The sequence below is a fragment of the Lissotriton helveticus genome, chromosome 7 (genome assembly GCF_964261635.1).
Source record: "Lissotriton helveticus chromosome 7, aLisHel1.1, whole genome shotgun sequence".
Taxonomy (NCBI): domain Eukaryota; kingdom Metazoa; phylum Chordata; class Amphibia; order Caudata; family Salamandridae; genus Lissotriton; species Lissotriton helveticus.
The window spans coordinates 1,685,180,951-1,685,204,445 of NC_136068.1; the positions used below are offsets into that span (position 1 = coordinate 1,685,180,951).

The window sequence follows — 23,495 nt, forward strand, 5'->3', positions numbered from 1 at the left end:
AGTCATCGCCATGTGGCGGTAGGCCCGTGCCGGACGCAGTGCCTCTGGTGCCACTACCTCTGTGCACCAAAAGTCACAGTCCAGCTTCCAGGCATACTGCATCATCGCAGGCTGCACACCTGCTCTGCTCTTCAGGTGCCACTACCTCTGTGCAGCACAAGTCATCTTCCCCTGGGGTTATCCCACAAGTCCGCGTTCAGGAGCCAACAGCATGCACTTGGTAATGCCACTGGAGCACTTCACAGTCACGGGGCCACGCCCGTCCCAGGCATGCCACTGGAAAGCCTGGAAGGAACGTCAGGAGACATACTCCCAAGCGCACAACATCCCAGTGCCACGGCGGCAGCCCCGAGCGTATGCATGTGAGGAGTGTGAAGAAATGGCCCGGGGCTCTGGGTGTGGTTCAGCTCTGGGCTCTGGGCGTGGTTCAGTTCTGGGCTATGGCAGCAAAAGTAACTATGGCGTGTGTCTCTGTTGTAGTGTCGGCGCCACCTGGACCATTTCAGGGTGTCCAATGTAGTATGTAATCCCACTCATCAGCGTATCACATGGGTACAAAAACATGAAATGAAGGCTGTCATTGGTGTTCTAAAAAAGACAACAGGGTATCATTTAGGGTCAGATATGAAATTTCGGGTGTCATTTGGGGTAAAAAATGAACCACTCTGATGCAGAGATGCACCCTGTGACTCAAGTCCCACAACATGAGCAACATGGACGTAAGGGGGATGATGTCAGGAGTTGATTGTGCACGTGGATGTGTCAGAGTGTGACCTGCTGCTTTACGAATGTGGTCCACACTCAGCCACCTCAGTGTTGTGGCGTACACCATGTCATGATAATTAGACTGCAGCCATGCTAATCGTCATGCAGTGTCACTTGCATTGTCAGTGTGGCTCATGGACCCGCAGCTTTGCTGGGTTCAGCACATGTATATGAATTTGTGGTGAGATTAGTGATGTGTGGGGAGGGCCCCCTCTGGGCACATTGTTGACGGGGGCCTACTTGCAGTGTCTATGTGTGCTGCAGTATGCCAAGGAGATCAGGGACATGATCCATTGTCATTGTGGGTGTGCACTGTGCTGTACTTAATTGTGCATGTGTGCCATTGTGCCCATCTCCCCGTCCCCCCAGTCCCTGGTTGTTACTCCCCGTGTTGCTCTTGGATCAGGTCATGTTGAGCAGTGTCCGGCCCCCCTACTCCTGCCACCGTCTCCCCACTGATGTCTGTGAACACCATTTCCTCCATCTCATCCAGCTCCTGCTGTGGTGCTGGACTCCCATCTCCAGTCTGCATTGCTGCTTTCCGGTTGATAGTGAGTTTCAGCTTGGTTTTGCGCTTCACATCTTTCCAGCGCTTCTTGGCACTTCACTCTGACTGTATTCACTTTGGCCAAGATGGACTGCGTTTTTAGTTGCCAATGACACAGTGGAGGTGAGGAACAGTTGTTGTTGGTGGTCTATCACCTCCGAAATCAGGATCTTGTTTTCCTGCAGAATGAATCATGGGTTTGTCTTCTTCTTCACCTTGCCCTTCACCTTCCCAGAGGTCCTTGGCTAGTCCTCTGGGGGGTTTGTGAGGTTCTGGTTGGCCTCTGTAGGTGCTCCAGCTTCCTCCATGGTGCTTCTCAGTTGTTTGGGTTTTGTTTTTGTTTTTTATTTTTTTATTATTATATATTTTTTGCAGATTTTTTGGTGATATTTCTCGCCTGACATGGAAATAGCAAGTCTGGTGCTACTTATCGTTGATATTTTTATCGCTGTTGGGCCCATCGCTACTTTTTTCACGTTCGGGTTTCCTTTTTTATCGCAATCCCGGTAATTTTAACACAGACATTTGACGCGTTATCGGAAAACTATCGCCTTTGCCGGTATGTTGAGAATACGCCATTAACACAGTGTTAGTTTCCCGCCATTGACGGCGTTATGTAAAATTTCGTTAACCTAGGTTGGCGATAATTATCGCCCGTTCTTGAGAATATCCCCCTAAGAGTGTATGCAACAGAAATACCTATTTGTGTAATTTACACGATCTGAACTATGCAGACACTTTGATATAGATCTGCCACAGGGTTATTGTATTATCTCCCAGCTTCTGAATATAAAGAAATTATGTCAGGACTCTACTGTAATAAGTTAATAAAGTTGAGTTCTGACATCGCGATAACTGCGGCATAACCAGGAGCTGAGGGGAAAACAGACCACAGAGCATAGTTATTGAAGTTGTTTATCGGAAAAAAAACTTTGCTTTTCTTGCTTCTGCTACTTTTTTCCAGCTGTAGAGTGAGCACCATAAAGGAGATATTTATTGCAACATGTTTTTGATTGAACTTCATAGGTAACTATAAAAATGGTTGAATATTTCTGCAAGTTTTTAATAATTCCAAGCGGCTGCCCCTTTAAAAAATAAAAATAACTGGCATGTTTTACCTGACACTAACATCTTTTTTAAAACAACAGTTGATGGACAGAATGCAGAACAATGTCATACATTCACCCCAGTACAGAGATCTGGGCCTAAATCCATCGTATTTTTGCACTCCACACCACCCCAGTTCAGACATGGCCATATGCAAATCAGCCTTGACCCTGTGCCTCATGGGAACAGTCCAGCCCGAACTGCCAAATCATGTCTTTCCTGGACCGGAATCAAGCATCCTAGGACCGGTTTCTGGCTATCAGCCGTTATGAGCCAGGATAGGATAGCTTGACTCCAGTGGTGTGGGGAGCATGGGACTCATGTCTGAGCATACCCATCCCACTCGAGTGACAAATGCAAAACAACAGTTGATGGACAGAATGCAGAGCAATGTCATACATTCACCCAAGTATAGAGATATGGGTCTAAATCCATCGCTTTTTTGCACTCCACACTGCCCCAGTTCAGACATGGCCATATGCAAATCAGCCTTGACCCTGTGCTTCATGGGAACAGTCCAGCCTGAACTGCCCAGCCATGTCTTTCCTGTACTGGAATCAAGCATTCTAGGACCGGTTTCTGGCTATCAACCGTCATCAGCCAGGATAGCTTGACTCCAGTGGTGTGGAGAGCATGGGACTCACGTCTGAGCATACCCATCCCACTCGGGGTGACAAATGCAAAACAACAGTTGATGGACAAAATGCAGAACAATGTCATACATTCACCCCAGTACAGAGATCTGGGCCTAAATCCATCGTTTTTTTGCACTCCACACCACCCCAGTTCAGACATGGCCATATGCAAATCAGCCTTGACCCTGTGCCTCTTGGGAACAGTCCAGCCCGAACTGCCAAGCCATGTCTTTCCTGGACCGGGGTGAATGCATGACATTGTTCTGCATTCTGTCCATCAACTGTTGTTTTTGCAACTAACATCTTTTTGCAACAAATATCTAAAAGCTTTTTGATGTCTTTAATTTTGCACTACAAATTCTCTTTTATTCTTCATGCTTGCAAACAAATTCTCTCTTTCATATGAAAGAGCCATGCACCAAGGATTTAAGTGGTTTGTGGGAAAGGCGATGGTGTGTGGGACCATGTATTATGAGGAATAAAGTACCCCCTGCTGTACATGATAAGGATATTGCGAGTCACCTCAGAGTTCCATAATTTTATATGGTCATGAAACTCCTCGGTGACTAGCAAGGTCCTTATAATGTCCGGGATGGGGGAATTTATCCTAATTATAATGATATATGCAATCCAAAGAGAGACATGGAATTCTTCGCAACATCAAAAAGGAGATGCAAATACTTGCCAGCTTTTAGGAACACCATTGCATGGATGTGTTGCTGTTGTTGAGTGGCAACTGGTATTTGGTGTTCCTTTTGTTTTTCCATTTTATAAATTTTTCTTGGTACTGTGATTCACGGCAATAACCTCTGTGTGTGTCCACAGCAGTATGATGACCTGCTGTGGCGTCTGGCTTCCTTCAAGGATGGATGGGTGTAAGTTTGATTCAGCATTGCTTCGAGTACTACTTGAGTAGTTGCGGGTGCTTCCTAGAGCAAGGGGTACCTTTTACAACATGAATCAGTACATTTGTATTTCCCTATATGTTAGCAATGGGATTTTTAGTTGGCTAAGGCTCTCGCCAAAGCCAGGCAGAAACCACCATTCTAGTCAGGGTTTGGGAGTTACACGCCAAAGATAACCCCTGCTCACCCCCTTCATTGCTTGGCACGAGAAGTCAACGTTAGAGCATCTTGCTCTGAAACTAATCATGCCCCAAGCTCTGGGGAAAGGACACAGGCCCCTCTGGACCTGCAAACCACTATGTGTCCCTTTGGTTGGAGCCACGCGGGGCATGGTAAATAATTAACAGCACGTCAGAGCAATCTGGTTCTGGAAACAACTGTGACCTCGTGGGAGCCCCACAGGGCTCTGAAAAGAATGTATGCCACGCGTTGGGGCAAATGCGGGGGAACATCCTGTGCCCCTCTGGGCTCTCACTGTACATCTTAAAACAACCTGCCTGCCCCGTTAGAGCCATGAGGGCTTTCAAAATGATCCGGGCAAATGATGGGAGGAGCGGCCCGCTCTCTGGCGAGGCTGCTCAAAGAAAAACAACACCGGAGGCAGGCACCGATCGCGTGCCTCGATATGCGCCCCCCCTATCCAACGGCATCACTCACAGAGCTGATCTGGGCGGCTTCTCGCCTCTCAGCGTGGGCTCCTCTCGAGTGTTGCGGGATCTCCGGTCTCCCTCTCCAACCAGGCAGACAGCTTCCGGGTCTCATTGGGCAGCAGCCTGGCAGCAACTCTCTTTGCTCGGGCTGCGGCGGTGATTTCAAGGGGTGGTCACCCGCTCTAATTTAAATTAAATACAGGCAAAGTTGCGGGGTGGGCACAAGTGCACTAAATAAGACAAAGTCGCGGGTTGGGCACCCGCGCACTAAATAAAATGCAGACGGAGGGTGGGCATCTGCTCTATTAAATAAAAACAAGCGGCCATAACGCAGGGTGGGCATCTGCAATTAAAGATGAAAATAAGCGGGGTGGGCACCCGCCGCCATTATCGTCACGGGGAATCCCTACGCTGGGGATTCCCTCTCAAAGGCCTAACAAGGAAAATAAGCACAGCGCTACCAGGGCGCAGGTCCTTTCCAAAATAAAGCAAAGCGCTCACAGGGCGCTAGGGAGCACAAGAAGTCCTGAGGCAAAGGAATAGAGCAACCAGCTCCCAGCAAAGGAAAGTCCTCCAGGCATCCAGGGGCAGGGCAGAGCTCAGGGAGGCAAGCCTTCCCCTGGGCCCCAGCAGCAGCACACCCCTGGCAGATTTGAGTCAAAGAACAAGAACATTTTACATGGGGTCACAGCCCCTCCTTTTATACACCATTTTCCTTTGTCTCACTGTAGGGCAAGGGGAGAGCTAGATACAACTGGTTCAGGAGCACTTTGTTTTGCTCAGCTCCTCGCTCCCTTTCACAAGACAGGTCAGGGACATCAGAAGCACCATAGGAGGTGGAGCCAGGATTGTGGAGGGAAGGCACATCCCTATTCAGGTCCCAGGTGCAACTCCTCCCTCCCATCTACATGCAGATCTCCTATTCACCACGGGCAGACCCATCCTGGCTCCTGGAGCCAACCACACCAGCCAGCCCCTGTCAATCACAAGCCAGACATGCAATTCACAACAGGCAGGCAGACACACTGCACACAGAAATGCCAACTTCTAAAAGTGGCACTTCTCCACTAGTCACATTAAATCTGCGCACACCATTGCACAGCATTTATTCTCACGAGTTCGCACATACCAAACTCACCCCTGCACTCCTCTCATATCAGGAATTACCATGGACACACATATCCCCCATGCATTCCTATGGAAGGGCAGGCCATCTCACCACACGCACTCAGAGTGCGCACGCACTTTACACTAGGTCACAGTGCTAAAGTGCGCAGAGACCTAAAATCACTACCATCGGGTCATATTAAAAGGCAAAAAATTCAGGGGTGAACCTGCCAAAAGGGCCAAGTCCAACACCCTATCAGTGTGTCTCTTATTTTCTTGCCACATTCATTTTGAGATCTGGCCCATTTTGGGTCCATCCTCTTGTACCTGATTGTAGTATATGTACATGCGCAAATAGATACTTGTCTTGGTTTGGGTTGAATTACCCGTACTAGGGATCTGTTTGGTTTGCTCCTAATGACGCCTGAGTGATAATAACGAGGCTAAGGATGCACTGAGGCAGGGCAGTGTAATGTGCAGATCCACAGCACAGGTTCCAGATGCTTATTGTTCCCTAAGGTCCGACACTACAATGGCAATGAGGACTAGGATTCTCCAGGTGTGTCTGAGTCAAAGATCAGCTAAGGCAGTTGCAGGGCTGTTATGAAGTGAGAGGCACCTGTTTAAAGTAGAGAGGTCCTATAAACACTAGGGGACCATATGTGACCTAGTGCCAGAGAGCTCTCACTGCAGAGTAGCGCCAGAAATTGTCAGCCTCAAGGAACCAAAACTACTGAAGAGAAAACCCAGGGGAAACACCACAGGCACAGCGAGAAAGAGTATCTGTAAAGGATGAGTGCCGCCGGTGCGAAGAGTGCAAGCGGAACTAAGGGGAGCTCATGAGTGAATGAGGAGACCAGAAGCCAGGCCTATGAGCAGGTCAAAGTCAGATCTGGAAAGAGCCTAGTGGAAGTAGAAACAAAAGAGACACATCACAGGCATAAATTGAACAAGGCACAATCAGAGAAAAGGGGAGCGAAATGGCAATTATATTGTGGAGTCAAGGGATATGTAAACCAAGCAAAGCCACCCAAGTCCCTAGTATCAAAACCAGCCAGAGTGTGCTGCAAATGCACAAACTTTTCAGATAAAAGTGATCAGCCCCAATGACACATTCCATGGCCTCAATTGCAGCTATAGAGCCATTTACTGTCACCAGCCAACCATCTGCCCGGGCACAGAAATGAAAGCAGTGGGTGGAAAGATTAGAAATGCACTTTTCGGATAAAGCCATAGACGACAATTAGAAAATCCTCTGCTACAAAATGTAGCTAGAGAAGGGGTCTAAAAACATTCCTGAAGCCTACCACAAGCTTGTTCACCGATCATGTATAATACCATAAAGACGGTTCCGAACAACCATTTGAACCAATGGTAAATCCAGACTATGAAAGGATCCTCCCGTAGCAAGTATGACAGACACTGGATGAGTCCATAGATGTTTATAGGCAAATCTCATAGAACTGGGCAGTGCCTGTAGTCTGCGCTATGAACTTGAAGAAATTCAGGCACAGTAGATTCAGGGTTGCGTGTCAGCAAAGCTGAGACAACAAATCCTATGTTCTGTTAGGAATATATCAAGCAAGAGCTGCCATTATAGCCATGTTGACCTAACTGCTTGTGCATATTTCATAATTGAGCAAGGTGAAACATGAAGCAATGGAAATTATTGGATAGCGCTGTTCAGGAGCAGGAGATAAAAATAGATGGGTACCCTTTTAGACTCATTGATATAAGGGAGAGACTGAGCGTACAAATTTCATCATTGCATAATGTGGGGAAAAGGTTCAACGTGTGATCAGTTAAAGTGAGATTGAAAATAAGAGGTACACTTTTGTGCCTTGTAAACCATTGCCATACCTGGATGATGTTTTGAGAAACGCTCCTATTTGCAGGCCATACACAAAAAACTCGAAGTATGTGAGAATGAGGGCTAATTAATACTGAGCTGTAAACCTCTTGAGGAGACAATCACATCTTGTTTTTTTATGTAGCTCCAGATCTGATATCTCTTGTTTGGAGAATGTAATCCTTTCACATTTAATGATGATCATTTAGGTGCTGTCATGAATGAAGTGTAATCCCTGCTCTTTCCTTGGTCAAGCTTGATTTCATAATGATGTCCAAATGGGTTAATGGAAACTTTTCTTGTTCTTTTCTTGGTAAAGAACCTTGTTATCTCCCCCTTTAGTACAGAGATGTATGTGTATGGTACTGATTAGTCCCCACATTTGGCAAGTGCCTCCCCTCATCTGCTTCACTGCATGCTTTGGGTTCTTCCAAATTGTCATGTGATTCTTATCAAGCCCCTTATGCCCAGCCACCCTAGGAGCTCACCAGGAGTTTTGAGACTGCAAAGGTTAATTCATCATTGTGTCATCCTCAGAGTACTGTGTTCCACCTATTCTCTAGTAGACTTCCATTCCCGAATTCTGGGGTTCTTCTATCACAGCCCTGCAGCCCTCTTCCCATATGTGGGCATGATACTGTTTTTTCCAACTCACGATCCTCCACTTTGGCCAGCATAGGGTTAGTAATATAGGGCCAGATTTATCAGTCTTTCCTGCGATGCAAACACAGGTCAATGTGCTGTGCTGCCTGAAATGGAAAGTGCAAGAATGCACCATATTTACCAAGATATTGTGCATTCCTGCTCTCTGCCTTCAATGGTGCACAATCTACTGCCTAGCATCAATGCAGGCACCCTTGCATCATGCTGCAAGGGTGCCTGCATTGCAGACAGGATTGTTTTATTTGCAGGAAGATATGCCTTTCTGCACACAAACAATTAGCTAAGACCATTTCCTGTTTCTAAGCGTGCTCAAGAACCATATTTCTCCTCGTTGTGCATAACCTGGAAAGGCATAGCATATTAACGCATTCCCAGGTTTACCAGTCTTGATAAATTTGGGAATTGCTTTAAAATTCACGGGGTGGTTGCATGGGAATACCCACGCTGAACCCATGGAACATCTTGTCTGGGCAGAGTAATGCAGAGCAGAGTAACACTAGGCAGCGACTTTCGCTGGCTTGCATTACTCCAAATTTATCAAGCAACGTATGGCCAATCAAGGTGACCTTGCGTTGAGTGGTCAATTTGACTTTTCTGGTCACAGCACTTGCAGCTTTATAGTTCATGCTCTTTTCTGTCACCATGATCTACTTCCCTTGCAGGGCTATTCTTGGGACGTTGTTTGGTAAATTTGACTTTAGAATTGAATTGCCCTTGCAACACCATGAGTGGCACATGGACAATGCAATTCTATGATACATCTGGACCCTTCTTGTAACTCCTCATGCTGGTGCTGTTTTGGAGGGCACAGTCCAAGAATGCCATAGGCTTCTGTTATTTCATGGAGTGTTGTTTTCATGGTCACTCGAAGGAGAGTTGAAGTGGAAAACACCATTTATAGTTGATGTTTTTTCTCAAAAAATGAGGTTTCTGGAGAGAAAGCTCTTCTTTTAAGGCATGTGATTGGTTAAAGTTTCAAGGAAGATCTGCATGTCTGTTCTGTGGAAAAAAATGTGGTCTCTTTTCCTTACAGCTTCAATCACTCGATCCATGTCTTTGTGATGATGTAGACAGACTGTCATATCTGGGAGGCCTTGAGTTCCTGGACCACCCACTCTGTGGGCTCTGTCTATTTTAATGGGTTCTTCCTCTGCTTTTTCCCATACAGGAGGTTCTCAACATATTTTGAACAACTTCTAGGTCTTCTTGCTCTGTATGCCTCAAGTGTGTGACTTCTTTCCTCACAAGTATTTTGTAGGGTGTCTACCCTTGGAACGTCAGAGGTTTGAATTCTCCTATTAAAAGGAAAAGGGTTCTAACTCACCTGGCTAAACTGGAAACTGACATAGCTTGTATACAAGAATCTCATCTAACAGTAGAGGAATCTTTAAAATTAAAGAAAGGATGGGTAAGGGAGGTCTTTTTTTCACCAGGAGATGATTAACGGAATGGGGTTTTAACTCTTTGTCATGAATCGCTTTCTGTTAAATTACTTTCCCAATGCTCTGATAAAGATGGTCGATGGTTATCTACCAAATTGTTGTTGGGAATGCTCCGTTTTTTTTGCCTAATATATATGCTCCCACCGCTGGGGATTCCTCTTTTTGGACATCCATGGCTCAACAAATTACATATTGTATTGAAGATAACTTTATCCTTACAGGAGATTGCAATCTAGTCATAGACCCCTTTTTAGACTAACGCAATTGTCTCTTTTGTCCCCCATAAGGCTCATAAACGTTTTTGTCCAAACTATCAAATACTACAAGCTTATTGATGCTTGGAGACTCTGCAATCCCACTACAAGAGAATACACTATACTCCAACCCATCATACCCAGTCTCGATAAGATTATTTTCGTATTTCTCATAATGTCTCCCAATCAATAATAGCTGTGGATTTTGGTACTATTCTAATATCTGATCATGCTCCTACCACCATCCAACTTGATATTTTACAAAAACCTAACACTCCCAGAAGATGGCGTTTTAATAATGCTCTCCTTTTAGACCCAACATCTCCTTCTCTAATGAATATTTTTTGTTGTATCAATCTGATACCCTATCTTTTTCTGTTATATGGGATGCATTTAATGCAGCAGCTAGAGATTTTATAATTGTTGATGTCTCAGAGTAGCTCAAAACTTCACGTGAACGAAACAAAATCATCTTAACCAAGATAAAGACATTGGAGCATTTCTACTACTCTTCAAAGTGAAAGGATTGTTTATCTGAACTTATCAATGCCAAGTTCCAATACAATAAGGAATCAACAGATAATGCCTCAACATATTTATTAAAGTCCAGTGTGGAATTTTATGATGGGAAAAGCAAAGCCGGAAAATATTAGCTAAATAGCTGAAAGTTAAACATAACAAACTTAATATAAAATCTATTATGAATGAGCAACACTCATTGAAATTTAAAGACACCAAAATTCCGAATGAGTTGCTCTACTTTTATAAGACACTTTACACATCAGAAATCCCTCTTTCAGAGCATCAGATCTCCCAGTTTCTTTCTGGTGTCTAGCAACCCTCTGATATTCGGCCAGATTTTACATCCTTAGAATCTGACTTGTCACAAAAGGAACTCCTTATCGCCTAACAGACACTTAAAAAAGACAAAGCCCCAGGACCAGATGGTTTTACCGGCAAGTGTTTTTCACATTTCGCACAATTGCTACTCCCCAAATTATACAATCTTTTGGATTTTTTTCTACACTCGGATACGCTGGCTCTTTTTCAGACGCCCTAATTTGCCTTATTCCTAAGGAAGGAAAGGATTTAAGATACTGCAAAAATTACCGGCCTATTTCATTAGTTAATATTGACTACAAATTTTACGTTTAGAATCCTATTTACTCAAATTATTAGGGAAGGAACAATCTGGATTTGTTAAAGGCCGTCTCATCACAGATAATATGAATTTATTTTTCAACATTTTGTCTAAATCCTCCCATTTATCCCAATCACTAGCAGGAGTGGCCTTACCTTTATCATACACTTAAGTGGTTTGGTTTTGGACCTAAAATTATATCTTTAATATCAATTCTCTACTCGAATCCACAAGTGGCAGTATGTGCAAATGGCAACACATCTTCATTTTTTAACTTAGGCAGAGATGTTGGTCACGGTTGCCCTTTATCCCCGTTTCTCTTTAATTTAGACCTAGAACCTTTTTTGTCCAAAATAAATCAGAATCAAGATATACATGGATTTGATTTTCAAAACACTCACATCAAATTGGCAGCATATGCTGATGATGTATTATTATTTTTCTCACAACCCCAGTCCTCTATTGCGGCATTCATACAAGTAGTTGAATCCTTTGCTTCTGTGTCCGGATATAAATTGAATAGGGACATATGTGAAATATTACCTCTAACAAAATATACTTTTAAGGATGATTTTATTGTCTCAAACTTCACATGGAGGCCAAATCATATCAAATATTTAGGCTTACATTTAACTCCCACCATCCTGCATACAATCTCTTGTTGTATGGATAAATGTATACAAAGACTGACTGCCAAATGGCACCCTTTATACCTACCCAAGTGGGGTCATTTAGATACTCTAAAAATTATGCTGACCCCTATAAGACTTTATACAATCTCTAACATTACAGTATCCATTTCTTTAAAAGAATTTAAGAAAATGAATGTTGTGTTATCTTCTTTTTTATGGAATAAAAGAAAATCACGCATGTCATTATCAAAACTGATACATCCAAAATCAGAAGTCAGTGTTAAGTTCCCTAACTTCTCGATATACCAAAAGTACTTTTTACTCAGTCAATCCTCGAGATGGCTCGCTGAGTCTTTAATGGATTGTCCAAGACATCAACGGGCATCCAGCGCATCCTGGATGGCTTCGAGGATTTTTGTGTCGCGCGGGGATTGTAGATAAACTTGGACAAAACCAAGTTTATGATCTTCAATCCCCCGAGGCAAACACGCCCGAACCCGCTGTTGGGAGGAACTCCTTTAGAGAGAGTTAAAATCTTTGAATATCTAGGCCTCACCCTGGGTAAACACTTTCAGTGGGATCCGCAGTTGGCCAAAGCTACACTTAAACTATCAAGAGTGGTGGGGGGGAAGCAGAAGCTACACAGAGAGTCTGAGTTCAAACCGGCGGCCACAGTTTTAGAAATCTATAGTGTGCAGGCTAGAGCAGCAGCACTCTATGGGGCCGAACTCTGGGGGTAACAAAACTGCCCCAGTCTAGCAAAGTTTGAAATTACCTTTCTGAGGAATATACTGGGTCTCCCTGCGAGTACTCCACTCGTCCCACTGCGTCTGGATCTAGGGTTGCCCCCTATTGAAGAGGTTATGTCTTCACGCCCTCTAACATTTTGGAAAAGATTGTGGCGTCCTATAGAAATGAATTTAGGGATATATGGGATGCCTTGAGAGGCAAGAACATTAGGTGGCTGTCTCACATAAAGCACATGAGTTGTAGGATAGACTTACCTGAGCTATGGGAGACCCCGGATGTTGCCTGTCCGGAGATCAACTAGCCACCCTCCAGGCGAGTTCTGGACTAGGAAGACTGACCATAGAGTTCCTTGAGGTCAAGGCAGAATATAAAAGAGAAGAATTCTTGGACGTGGTATTCCCTGCATCAGCAAGGAAACTCTATATGCCATTTAGATTGGGCACATTGCCTTTTAGAGTTTTCTCCAGTAAATGTTATGTTATGTTATTCGGCACTTGTAAAGCGCAAACTGTCGCTCCGGAAGGAGCATCCTGGTGCCAAAGGAGATAGGGTGAGTGTTATTAAAGAGCGCTAGATTGCATTCAGCACATAAGAGTCTGTTAAGTTAAATATCCAGGTTTTAAGTCTCTTCCTAAAGAGGGACTCCGTGGGCAACATTCTCAGGGCATTGGGCATGGCATTCCATGCTTTGGAGGCCAAAACATAAAGTGTTTTTCCACCTTTCCTTTTAGGGAGAAATTTTGGGGTGTTCACAAGGTTTTGCCCTGCTGACCTCAGAACTCTGGAGGGGTTATAGCGGGTGAATCTGTTTGCTAGATACTTAGGGCCGATATTATTTAGGGCTCTAAAAGTAGTCAGTAAAATTTTAAAAAGAATTCTTTTATGGATCGGGAGCCAATGCAGAGTTCAAAATGGGACAAAGTAACCACAAAGAATGCCCCAATCGTGGATATTCCTTGGAAAATGAACTACATGTCTTTTTCTTCTGCCCAGGGTAACAGGGTGCACGTAAGTACTGGCTAATCCCCATTTGCAGAAACTTGGGATTTCGCCAGTGCTCAAGCGCAATGAGAGTTTTAAAATATGACACCCATCCCCCTATTGTCTTTGCTGTGTCGCGTTTCTTGAATGCTATGTGGCATCGGCGCAGGAAATTGATTAGCGCCTAGTATGTATTTCTGCTACAATCAAATGTAAGTTCGATAATGTCACAGAGTTTAATCTTATTTTACTATGTATTGATTCTACTGTATACTCAATGTATTTTAGAAGTATTATATATTTATTGTTTTAATATTTGTATTGTACATCTTCCTATGCGCTTTTATGGTCTTTTGAGGCCAAAATAAAGTTATCGAACCAAACCGATTGTCCTTTATGGATTCAACTGGAACGTTCTTTTCTTTCCCCCTTCTCATTTCAAGAATATGTATCTTTCACCCACAAGCCACAATACTTATCTGCTCCTATACTTTAATACACATGTTACATTTTGGAATCCAATGTGTCACTAATCCCTACGGATTTAGAATATTTTTTCAGATCTACACTATGGCATAATAAGATGATACTGATACATGGTAAACCTGTGTATTTGGGATCTTGGAGACAGAAGGGCTTAATCTGGATACATCAACTGTATGTACAAGATTAGATCATGTCTTTTTCACAAGTCAGTAGACTTTTTGACCTACCCTCGTCCTTGCAATCCAAATATAACCTCCTGAAACAAGATTTTCTAACTGTATATGCCCAGTGTACACCTCCTAATACTCCCACCTCCTCTCCGGTTAACAAATTACACACTCTTCTTCTCACTAACCCCAAAGCTTCTGTTATTTATAATTATTTACCCACTTCATGCAAATTAATTTAATCTTTGGATCTGGGTGCCCTTTTTCTATCCCTCATGTGTTTTTGGGAAGTTTATTCCCTGTCTGGACCAATTGCATTTCTAACACAAAGATCATATACCTATTGTTAGCAGTTGCCTTACAGCAAATAACCAAAAATTGGAAAGATTTCATCAAACTATCTTATCAAACATGCTGGTACGCCCTTTGCCACAACCACAGATTAGATACAACCTTTGTATACCCTACTCACATGGCTACAAATTGCTTGAATTTATGGTTACCTATCACACTGTTTATTGATGCTAGTGCTAAACGCTCGTTGTCCCTAACCCCTATTCAACAAGAAGTTTCTCATGACTTTCCGTATGATGATATTATTTTCATTTGATCATTTTAAACCTTCTATTGTATTATATGTATGAAATGTAATTTTCCTTTGTTTACACCAATCCAATTTGCATAGCCTTTTCATTCTCTCCTTTAAACTATTCTAATCTGACTTTTACACCCAACTATTTTATTCCTAAATTCCATTTGGATTCATGTGATTGTTTATTGCTTTATTGTATTGTGTACTGATACTCTAAATTCCCTTAATAAACTTATTATTTACCTTTAAAAACGTATTGTTTTTAACACATGCTTTCCTCAAAAAGCAGGCCATACCTATTGGCTCTGTCATAATGTTTCATAATAAACAGATCAAGCCTTTGAAATCAGTTGTGCCTTTCCTCAGTGATGAAGTATTTCCCCTTTTCCAGAGGCTTTACTTCATGCCACCACCCCAGTCTACTATGGTAATCTGTGAGATTACTTGTAACAAAATACCTGTCTATATCTTGTAACACAATGTAATAACAACTGCATGGTAAAGACTTACTGGCTTTAACAAATGTTTTTCCCAAATAATAAGTTAGAACTGCTGCCTTTGTCATAAAATTTCATACCAAGTGGACAAGACCTATGGCATATGACATACCGATTCCCAGTGAACCAATCAGGCCAATAGCTTGTCACAATAACCATCTCTGGCCTACAGTTTTGAGCCTTAACTTTTCCACAAGGCAATCCCCCTTCACCTCTCTAAGACGTCAGTATCGACTTTCTTAAAAGTGTTTAGTACTTTCGACGCAACAGGGATGGAGACTGGGTGGCTCACAGAATTTTTACAGCAACATCTGGATGTAAAGTTCAGTGGTAACTTGAATCTGACATCCATAATGTGCATAATGAACTGACATGGCATCAAGAATTGCAGCTTCCGAGAGGTACTCATCTGATCAGATTCAAGATTTTAAGAAGAGAGTGATTTGCACGCAAGGATAAGAGGGCCATAAGTGTGTGCTATGGTAGGACGGAGCAAAATGTGAAGAACACTTTAACTGACCAATCCATGAAAACGCTGACCTGAAGCCCATGTTTGTATGAATATTCATATGTATTTTTATTATGACGTTTTTTTTTAATTAGCCTAGCGAGACTGGTAAACCGGCCTCTGTGGCACACCTAAAAACTAGAGGGCAGATTTACAAGAAAATTACGCATCCCTGCGTTGTAGCAGAGATGCATCAGTTTACTTGCATTACGCAAAAAATCCTTACGCCACCACGGATGACTCACATTTACAATGAGGCGCACCGTGGCGTCAGGATTGACAGATGTGTCACGCATCTGTTGGGGCAAAGCTCGCGCATTACTGGAGTCGTATTGCAAGCACGACAACTCCAGCAATGCTCAGGAATTTCTATACCTATTGTGCTGCATCACTCCTTACGCCTACTTCAAGCAGGCGTAAGGTTTTGACGCAGTGGCACCGTAGAAGTGGCACAGTAAAATCTTGTAGATTTCACTGTGTCACTTTTACAAGGCTTTCTTGCGTCAGAACAACCACCCTGCATACATTATACCTGACGCAGGAATAATGTGATGCAGGGCTTTGCAACGTGGCGCAACTCCATAGATGTGTCACGTTATAAATGTGTCAACATGGCGCGTTGTTTACGCTGCCGCTCTGACCTAACGGTGGCGTAAAAATTACGTAAGGGGATTGCAAATCTGCCCCTAGATGTAGCCCAATAGTCATTCATTTTCCAATATAGACCACACTGTATGTCCCACAGTACGGTCTAAGGCAACATAGAAACCTATGAACATGTACGTGTGTGGAAATACGAATAGTGCCTCATATATTAGCTGAGAAAAAACTTACCAGGATAGGGCATCGGTGTGGCATTTTCGGAGCTGGTATTTATTTTCTTGCAATCTGCAAATGGAAACAAACTGATTGTTAATGCTTTGAGAATTGCCTTTTATGGCTTTGTGCATCTCTAAATCAGGGCATTAAATCCAAGCTTCACCTTTTAGTTAATGTGGTGTGGTACTTTTTGGTCATAAGAAACAGAGGCACTAAGAGTTTGTGCAACACACACATATTGCTGTAATCCACTCTCTCTGAAGTGTGAAGAGACTTCGGTATGGCTCCGCCATTGAGTTATTGTTATCAAAAGAAAATATACTAAACACATACTATCATGCAGATATAGGAATATAAAACAATATAATGATACATGCAATCAATCTGAAGACAAACGTAGAACTGAACTATTTGAGACATCAAGAAGGAGATGAAAAAAGGTTCTAGATTTTAAGAACATTAATGTGTATTTTCCAATAAATGTGAAATTTGGCACTTAACGATGCCTTGGCAGCAATTATATAAAATGTATAAGAGTAAAGCGAACTCGCTTGCACAATTTTTGGTTTGCGAGTACTGCGACACCTTGTGCCTACATTGTGTTACAGTGATCAATATGGCACCAGAAATGCCATAGGAGTGGCCTCAGGCACCAAACACCAACCCCAGGCACAGTCAATGATCGATGTGGAAAAAACATTGGTTAAATAACCTGTGGGCATATTATCAAAAAACAGAGTTAAAATTATTGCCGCTTTAGTGGCAGAAAAGTGCGGCTAAAGCGGCGATAATGGGCTTGATAATATGCCCTTGAGAATTCCAATAGAAGCCCAGGTTCTAGTGTCAACATGGGCTTCTATTGGAATTCTCTTCGGCATATTGTCAAGCCCATTATCGCCGCTTTAGCGGCAGTTTTCTGCCGCTAAAGCGGCGATAATTTTAACTCGATGCTTGATAATATGCCCCCCGGTTTTCCGAATGGATTGTGGCTTTCAGTGTGGCGGAAAGATTGAGATGATAGAACTGTGTTGTATAAATATATTCATTCCCTCTTCAGTGCCTTTGCGGAAGCACAAGATGGAAGAAGAGGGATGGAGTGGTAATATCTGCTAAGGGAGTAAGGAAGTGTGAATGCGAACGAGAAAGACCTCACATTTAAGAGCTGGCTCCATTATCACTTTAAATACAGGAAGCTACATTATGTTTTTTGTCATTCACATATACTTTTGTTAAATATTTTGAGTTTTTAAAAGTATTTCATAGATACTCAAGTGTTATGTTAAGATTTTCACTGTACTGCTGTCGTTTCTTTACAACTGATGTCTGATATTCCTTTGTATTTCCATTTTTTTCCTGTGATTCACTGTATCTATTGCCTCTGTGTGTATCCACAGCAGTATGTATAAATGGCCTACTGTGAGGTTTGAATTTCTTCTAGACTGCGTGGGTGTAGGTTTGAGTCATTATTGCCTCGAGTGCCACTTGAGTAGTGGTGTGAGTCCTAGGGTGCAGTTTTGAACATGACCCAATGCATTTGAATTACCCTCACACTGTGTCTCTCATTTTCCACTTGTCATATTCCCTATTGTGGGTCCATCCTCTTGCACATGACTGATTTTATTTGTGCATATACAAATCAGTAGTTCGAATTGGGGGTTTGGGTTGTATTATATGTTATGTTATGTTATATATGATTTGTAGCTCGCCCAATTACTCAGGAGTATCCTGGCGCGAACGGGCTAAGGCAGAGAGAGCAAAATTAATTAGATGGAGGGATTGAAGAGATGAGTTTTAAGAAGTTTCTTGAAAATGCGGAGGTCCGGAGTGTGTCGCAAAAGGCCGGGAAGGCTGTTACATAGAGTGGCCACCTTTACTGACCACGACTGGCCGCCCATCCTAGAGCGACGAAACCGAGGAATGGCCAGAAGGCGAAGAGAGGAGGAGTTAAGCGAGCAGCCAGGCCTGTAAAAGGCCACACGCTTCCTAAGGTACGAAGGTCCAGAGTCATGCTTGGCTTTATGGGCCATGGTCAAGATTTTAAATTGAACCCGCTGGGCCACAGGTATCCAGTGAAGGTCACGTAGAAGTAGCCTCGCACTGGATTGTTTGGCGATGTTAAATAAGAGTCTGGCCACCGCATATTGAATCAGTTGGAGTTGATTCATGAGATAGCCAGGGATGCCAATAAATAAGGCATTAGCGTAGTCAAGGAGGAAACTGGGCTGTTCCTAGCAGGAAAGGTGAACAAGGTAAAATACAGTCACTGAGGTGATGTTCAAGGTCGTGCTAACCCTGGGTATCCATTGTGTTGGATGTAATTGCCTCACACACCCTTGCGAGTGTCATGCTTCATCATAGGCGTTGCTCCTCGTTGGGTAGGCGGTGCAATGCCCAACGGGCTCACCTCAAAGAGGGGCTCTTTGTCGGAGATCTTCTATCCAACTGCCTATGAGTGAAGTGGGGGTGAGGGGCCAGAACTGAGTAGATGGTGTGGGTGAAGTTAAAATGAGGCACAAGGTACCGGAAAGCAATTTTATTCTGGTGGTCCTCTGCCGCACGTAAAATCAAGTGTAGTCTGTAATTGCTGGAACTTAGGTTTCCAAAAGCTATACAGTACTAGGGTGTGAAAGATGTGGTCAACATGTTTCTCGCTTCAAGTTAATAACTGCGATTCTTCAGGACCTTTTAATGAAAAAACTACTATCTACACAAACATGACCAACTGGAGTATCAGTTTGAGAAAAAGCACACAAGTTGTACTACCTGTATATCACCTACTCTTTGCCTAAATTGGGAGACAAAAAGGAAGTTACTGCAGGTAAGTGACAATCTATAATCTCTGTGATGATAGTGAACACACAGTGACCAAGTGGCATACTAGTGAACAGTGAGTCTAGTATGTGATTAAAAACCAAAGTGACTGGTACTTAGTGAAAGCACATAAGGAAAGTAGAGCTATAAGGTAATAAAAGTTCAAAATAGCAGCGCCAATCTTGTCAGGCATGATGTCACAACAAATCGGTGTACATTACTCACCTACTAGCTAAAGTACATAGGTGTCAACAGTACCCGGCAGGGCTGACATCAGGAGGGAGCCTTACTGTGCGAGGCTGGGAGGGAGAGATGAGTGATGGAAAAAGTTTAGGATTAAATGGAGTCTATGGTGACGGTGCACCAAGCTTGGATGTATACAGAGGTGTTTATGAGGCCAGTCGGGTATAGATCCGGGAGACCATGCTGGTAGCATCCTACAGACGTCATTCATAATGAATGAGAACAGTTGGGAACAGTTGGCTCGTCACGCTCAGAAGGGGCTAGAATGGCAATATTCACATTGTTAAGAGCTATATGCTGGTAAGTTTCACAACATGAGTGGCATATAGGTTGTGGACATCGCACTAGGTCACATACATACACCTTCTAAACTACCGTGCATATCGGGGCATCGATACAGTCAGAGGCTTCCATCAGGTGGAAAATGCAACCGCATTTGTATGTGCTGTCGATATGCGTGTGCTGTGTTGCCCTGGAGGTGCCACATTAAACGAGTGCTGTGTTGCCCTGGAAGTGCTTAACATTTTTAACATAAAAACCGGGATTGCCAAATAGCAACGCCCGGTTGTCTAGGGCGGGCCGCATACATGGACTCTGAGGGGTCCGAAAAAGTGCGCTCGGGATAAACGCCGAAAACAAAGTTTATTCGCACTGGCCCCGTTGAGCTCTGATTAGCTGGGAGTAAAGACGAGCAGTCGCGCTTATGGCTTTGCGGCCCCTCTCAAGGTATAAGTCCCGGTTCCCTCTGTGCACAAATACCGGAGGCAAAACAGAATAGCGCTTCCCTCAATAGTAACGCATATGCTGTGACTTACTTCCTGCTGCCTGTGTCAGTGCCTTTTACGCCTACCCATCAACTGCCGGGTCCGGATAGTAAGGAAACCATGCGGCGTCAATGATTAAGTGCTATGGTGGGCGGGGCTTGTGTCAAGTCCCCAGAAGTGACTATTGGTTAGTATGTCATCTGATTAGGAAAGTATACAAGTCGGCCATGATGTAGTGTAGATCTGATGGTTCAAAACTCAGTGAACGAAGCAGATGAGGGCAACATGTACTATCTAGCTCCACTGTTGTAGGTTAGAGGACTACTGTATTGATGGACATGGCAGTCAAAATACTTCAATTGTTTTACTCATTAAAAATGGTGAAAACGCACCCCATAGCTGGTTATTGGGTCATGTGACTAGGAGTGTGTCTACGGCGGCCACGATGTAGTGTTGGTGGACTAATATTGCATTGGTGAGTATATCAAGAGATTCATCGACGACATCCTGATCCTGTGGGCAGGAACTGCAGATTCATACAAGGAGTTCTTTAACTGGTTGAACACGTTAAATGACTATCTCAAGTTCACCATAACGGCCTCTGCCACGAACATTGCATTCTTGGACCTCACCATCAGACTAGTGGCAGGGAGACTAGACACTACCATGTACCGGAAACCGACAGACTGGAATAGTGTGCTTCACTTCACGAGCCACCACCCTAAGGCGTTGAGACTGAATCTACCCTTCGGGCAATTCCTGAGGGTCAGGCGGAATTGCTCCAACCTATCAGATTACAAATCTGAATCGGCAATACTATCCAGGAATCTGGCGGATAGGGGTTATCCATCTAGGGAGGTGTACAAGGCACGCAAACGTGCACAAAACAACCAAAGAGAGGCTCTCCTTGAGTATAATATGGCCAAACCACAAGAGACCGACCTCATAACCTGTGTTACCACCTTTTCGCCAGCCTCCAATGAAATTAAAAAGATTATCAAACGGCACTGGCAAATCCTAAACACAGGCACCCTGAATCTCGAGTTACCGAGATTTTCTTTTAAGAGGTCAAGGAACATCAAGGACATTCTGATACACACGAGACCGAAAAAAATGGGGGTTGCAAAACAGACCACTTTGTGGCAGTTACCACCGGTACAGGGACACTACCCTTGCGGTTCCTGCAGTGCTTGCCCTTTTACGTCCACACACAAAAGGATTCCCTTGACGGATACCTTTACGTGGGAACTACGGGGGCATACTAACTGCAATACTCCTTATTGCATATACCTGTTGAAATGCCCTTGTGATCTACAGTATGTGGGCATGACTACCCGACCCATAAAAACCCGCATCTCAGAACACAGAAGCAACTTTCGTTGCAAAAAAACGAATACCAAGAAGTGTAGACACTATGTGGAATTGAATCACACTGACGACTCGCTATCTTGGCTAATCCTTGAGGCCAGTCCAGATAAATGCAAACAGAATCTATTCCGGAAGGAACAGAGGTGGATACACCGATTGGCCACTGATTGTCGAGGACTCAATGAGGACATTCCATGGAGCACACTGTGAGTGCTCCGCAAGGGATCTTTCTCATAGGAACACTGGGGATGACCTTTGTATACTTATACTTATTCCGGCCCTGTCTACTGAACTTCTTACAGGGTGAACCACAATCATTATAATAACTTGGTAGTCCGCCACCCAGTTAGGCACATGGCATCGTTCACACAGCATGGTTAGGCACAGCCAAACATGCCACGGATCCCCATCATTGATGGTTTTCACATTTATGGTGTTCCACTAAATTCTGCCAATGACACGAACATTAGGCGGATGCGCATTACCATTGTTATAAATGCACTAATTTGCTCGCGACCATTGGGCAAGCTAGCCAACCCGGAGTGCCCGCATTTGATATACTCACCAATGCAATATTAGTCCACCAACACTACATCATGGCCGCCGTAGACACACTCCTAGTCACATGACCCAATAACCAGCTATGGGGTGCGTTTTCACCATTTTTAATGAGTAAAACAATTGAAGTATTTTGACTGCCATGTCCATCAATACAGTAGTCCTCTAACCTACAACAGTGGAGCTAGATAGTACATGTTGCCCTCATCTGCTTCGTTCACTGAGTTTTGAACCATCAGATCTACACTACATCATGGCCGACTTGTATACTTTCCTAGTCAGATGACATACTAACCAATAGTCACTTCCGGGGACTTGACACAAGCCCCGCCCACCATAGCACTTAATCATTGACGCCGCATGGTTTCCTTACTATCCGGACCCGGCAGTTGATGGGTAGGCGTAGAAGGCACTGACACAGGCAGCAGGAAGTAAGTCACAGCATATGCGTTACTATTGAGGGAAGCGCTATTCTGTTTTGCCTCTGGTATTTTTGCACAGAGGGAACCGGGACTTATACCTTGAGAGGGGTCGCGAAGCCATAAGCGCGACTGCTCGTCTTTACTCCCAGCTAATCAGAGCTCAACGGGGCCAGTGCGAATAAACTTTGTTTTCGGCGTTTATCCCGAGCGCACTTTTTCGGACCCCTCAGATTCCATGTATGCGGCCCGCCCTAGACAACCAGGCGTTGCTACTTGGCAATCCCGGTTTTTATGTTAAAAACGTTAAGCACTTCCAGGGCAACACAGCACTCGTTTAACGTGGCACCTCCAGGGCAACACAGCACACGCATATCGACAGTACATACAAATGCGGTTGCATTTTCCACCTGATGGAAGCCTCTGACTGTATCGATGCCCCGATATGCACGGTAGTTTAGAAGGTGTATGTATGTGACCTAGTGCGATGTCCACAACCTATATGCCACTCATGTTGTGAAACTTACCAGCATATAGCTCTTAACAATGTGAATATTGCCATTCTAGCCCCTTCTGAGCGTGACGAGCCAACTGTTCCCAACTGTTCTCATTCATTATGAATGACGTCTGTAGGATGCTACCAGCATGGTCTCCCGGATCTATACCCGACTGGCCTCATAAACACCTCTGTATACATCCAAGCTTGGTGCACCGTCACCATAGACTCCATTTAATCCTAAACTTTTTCCATCACTCATCTCTCCCTCCCAGCCTCGCACAGTAAGGCTCCCTCCTGATGTCAGCCCTGCCGGGTACTGTTGACACCTATGTACTT

General features: G+C 43.9%; 1 protein-coding gene across 4 annotated transcripts in view; it reads right to left on the reverse strand.

The window, feature by feature from the left end:
* LOC144770660 (uncharacterized) overlaps window positions 1-23,495 on the reverse strand; it is a 281,327-nt gene that overhangs the window by 86,654 nt on the left and 171,178 nt on the right. For all 4 annotated transcript variants that reach the window (XM_078655370.1, XM_078655371.1, XM_078655373.1 and 1 more), the window contains one exon: window positions 16,513-16,566. In XM_078655370.1, coding sequence (XP_078511496.1) covers window positions 16,513-16,566 — 54 coding nt within the window. The remainder of the gene's footprint in view (window positions 1-16,512; window positions 16,567-23,495) is intronic.